Here is a 2,045-nt window from a genome sequence, read left to right as displayed (position 1 = left end):
GGTTTCAACTACTTGAAAATTCATGGCAGTATTTGCAAGGAAAAATGCTGCTATATATTTACATTTTTGTGTCAAAAATAAGATGAATCCTTTCAGATACATAAATATCACCATAGCCCCAAAAACAGAAGTTGTTTCAAAATTAGGTTAAATACTTTATACAGAATAAGAGCTAAGTAAATTTTTAGAAACATGAAAATACCTTAATAAAATGTGTGGGATGTGAGACTCTTGGTTAGATGTGTGACTAAGGGATTTACTTTATCTCCCTAAACTTTGCTTCCTCATCTGAAGTGAATGAATGGATTATCATGTGGAGCTAAGATGATCAGAATATGAGCATTTCAATTTCTTGAAGAATACATTCTAGCAAGCAGTGAGTATCTATTTGTCCACTTTCAACTACAGTGATTATCCATTTATTTCGAGTTAGAAGAAAATGTTGTTGGTCCTTGTTATGTTTTCTTTCAGATAATTTAATTGTCTCTTGGGAATTTGGTCTCCTAGATTAATTCCATGGAAAAAATTAACAATGTAACTGAATTCATTTTCTTGGGGCTTTCTCAGAACCTAGAGGTGGAAGAAGTTTGTTTCGTGGTATTTTCTTTCTTCTACACAGTCATTCTTCTGGGGAACCTCCTTATCATGCTGACAATTTATGTGGGCAACCTTTACAAGTATCCTATGTATTTCTTTCTCAACTACTTGTCTTTTGTGGACATTTGTTACTCCTCAGTCATAGCTCCTAAGATGCTCGTTGACCTGTTAGCCAAGAGCAAAACTATCTCCTATGCAGGGTGCATGTTGCAACTCTTTGCGGGACATTTCTTTGGTTGCACTGAAATCTTCATCCTTACTGTAATGGCCTATGATCGTTATGTGGCTATCTGCAAACTCCTGTACTATGTAACCATCATGGACCAGGAGAGATGCAATAAAATGTTACTGGGGACCTGGGTAGTTGGGTTCTTACACTCCATTATCCAAGTGGCTCTGGTTGTCCAACTACCCTTTTGTGGACCCAGTGAGATTGATCATTACTTTTGTGATGTCCATCCTGTGCTGAAACTTGCCTGCACAGACACATATGTTGTTGGGGTGGTTGTGACAGCCAACAGTGGTGCCATCACTCTGGGGAGCTTTGTTATCTTGCTCACCTCCTATACCATCATCCTGGTGCCCCTGAGAAAGCAGTCAGCAGAAGGCAGGCGCAAAGCTCTCTCCACCTGTGGCTCCCACATTGCTGTGGTCATCATCTTTTTTGGTCCCTGTACTTTCATGTATATGCGCCCTGACACTACCTTTTCAGAGGATAAGATGGTAGCCGTATTTTACACCATTGTCACCCCCATGTTAAATCCTCTGATTTATACACTGAGAAATGCAGAAGTAAAGAATGCAATGAAGAAACTAGGGGGCTGGAAGTTTTTCTGGAAGGCTAATTATAAATAGTTGGAAGTAACAATTTAAGCAGGACGATGTTACATTTTCTCACCTGTACAATGAAGACAACAAAAGCAACCTCACAGGTTTTTTCTTTTGGAGGAACAAATGAGAAAATAGCAGATTCTATAGAAGTAAGGATTATTTATTATTATTATATTTTTTCTAATATTTCGTAATCAGATAATTCTCCAAAATATCTAGGCCAGAAAATCTTATTAAACTCAAAAGCTCAGCATGATCATACTCACTACCATTATTTTCTCCTCTCCATTTTTCCCTTTTTGTCATTTTCTTTAATGAATGAGAGTCTACTGTGAAGTAGTTAAGGCTGTTTTCTAGTGTTTAGAACTGCAATTGGTACACACTAAGCATGCAATATGTATATATTGTATGAAAAATAACAGAGATATGAGCTAAAGCATTCAATATAAGACCTCCAAGACACCGTGAAAACCAAACCTAGTAAGGTTGGAATGGGAGGGGAGGTGTGTACAGAATGTAAAAGAGATTAAACACAGGCTTAAAAAACAATATACCTGTTGTCATCCTCTGGTCATGGAAAAAGTTTTTCCTTTCTCTAGGACTCATTTTCTTTACCC

The 2,045-nt window shown here is 37.5% G+C and overlaps 1 protein-coding gene across 1 annotated transcript; it reads left to right on the top strand.

Annotated features, from left to right (window-relative positions):
- The first annotated feature begins 516 nt into the window (after nucleotides 1-516).
- Nucleotides 517-1,452, top strand: LOC106836410 (olfactory receptor 4S2-like). Its single transcript, XM_014849298.3, has one exon. The coding sequence runs from the start codon at nucleotides 517-519 to the stop codon at nucleotides 1,450-1,452; it is 936 nt and encodes a 311-aa protein (XP_014704784.2).
- The last annotated feature ends 593 nt before the right edge of the window (nucleotides 1,453-2,045 follow it).

The sequence above is a fragment of the Equus asinus genome, chromosome 17 (genome assembly GCF_041296235.1).
Source record: "Equus asinus isolate D_3611 breed Donkey chromosome 17, EquAss-T2T_v2, whole genome shotgun sequence".
NCBI lineage: Eukaryota > Metazoa > Chordata > Mammalia > Perissodactyla > Equidae > Equus > Equus asinus.
This window is presented reverse-complemented; position numbering and strand designations above follow the sequence as displayed.

Bases quoted from the DNA above. Each gene is read 5' to 3' on its own strand.
- LOC106836410 (XM_014849298.3), top strand. From the start codon at position 517: ATGGAAAAAATTAACAATGTAACTGAATTCATTTTCTTGGGGCTTTCT.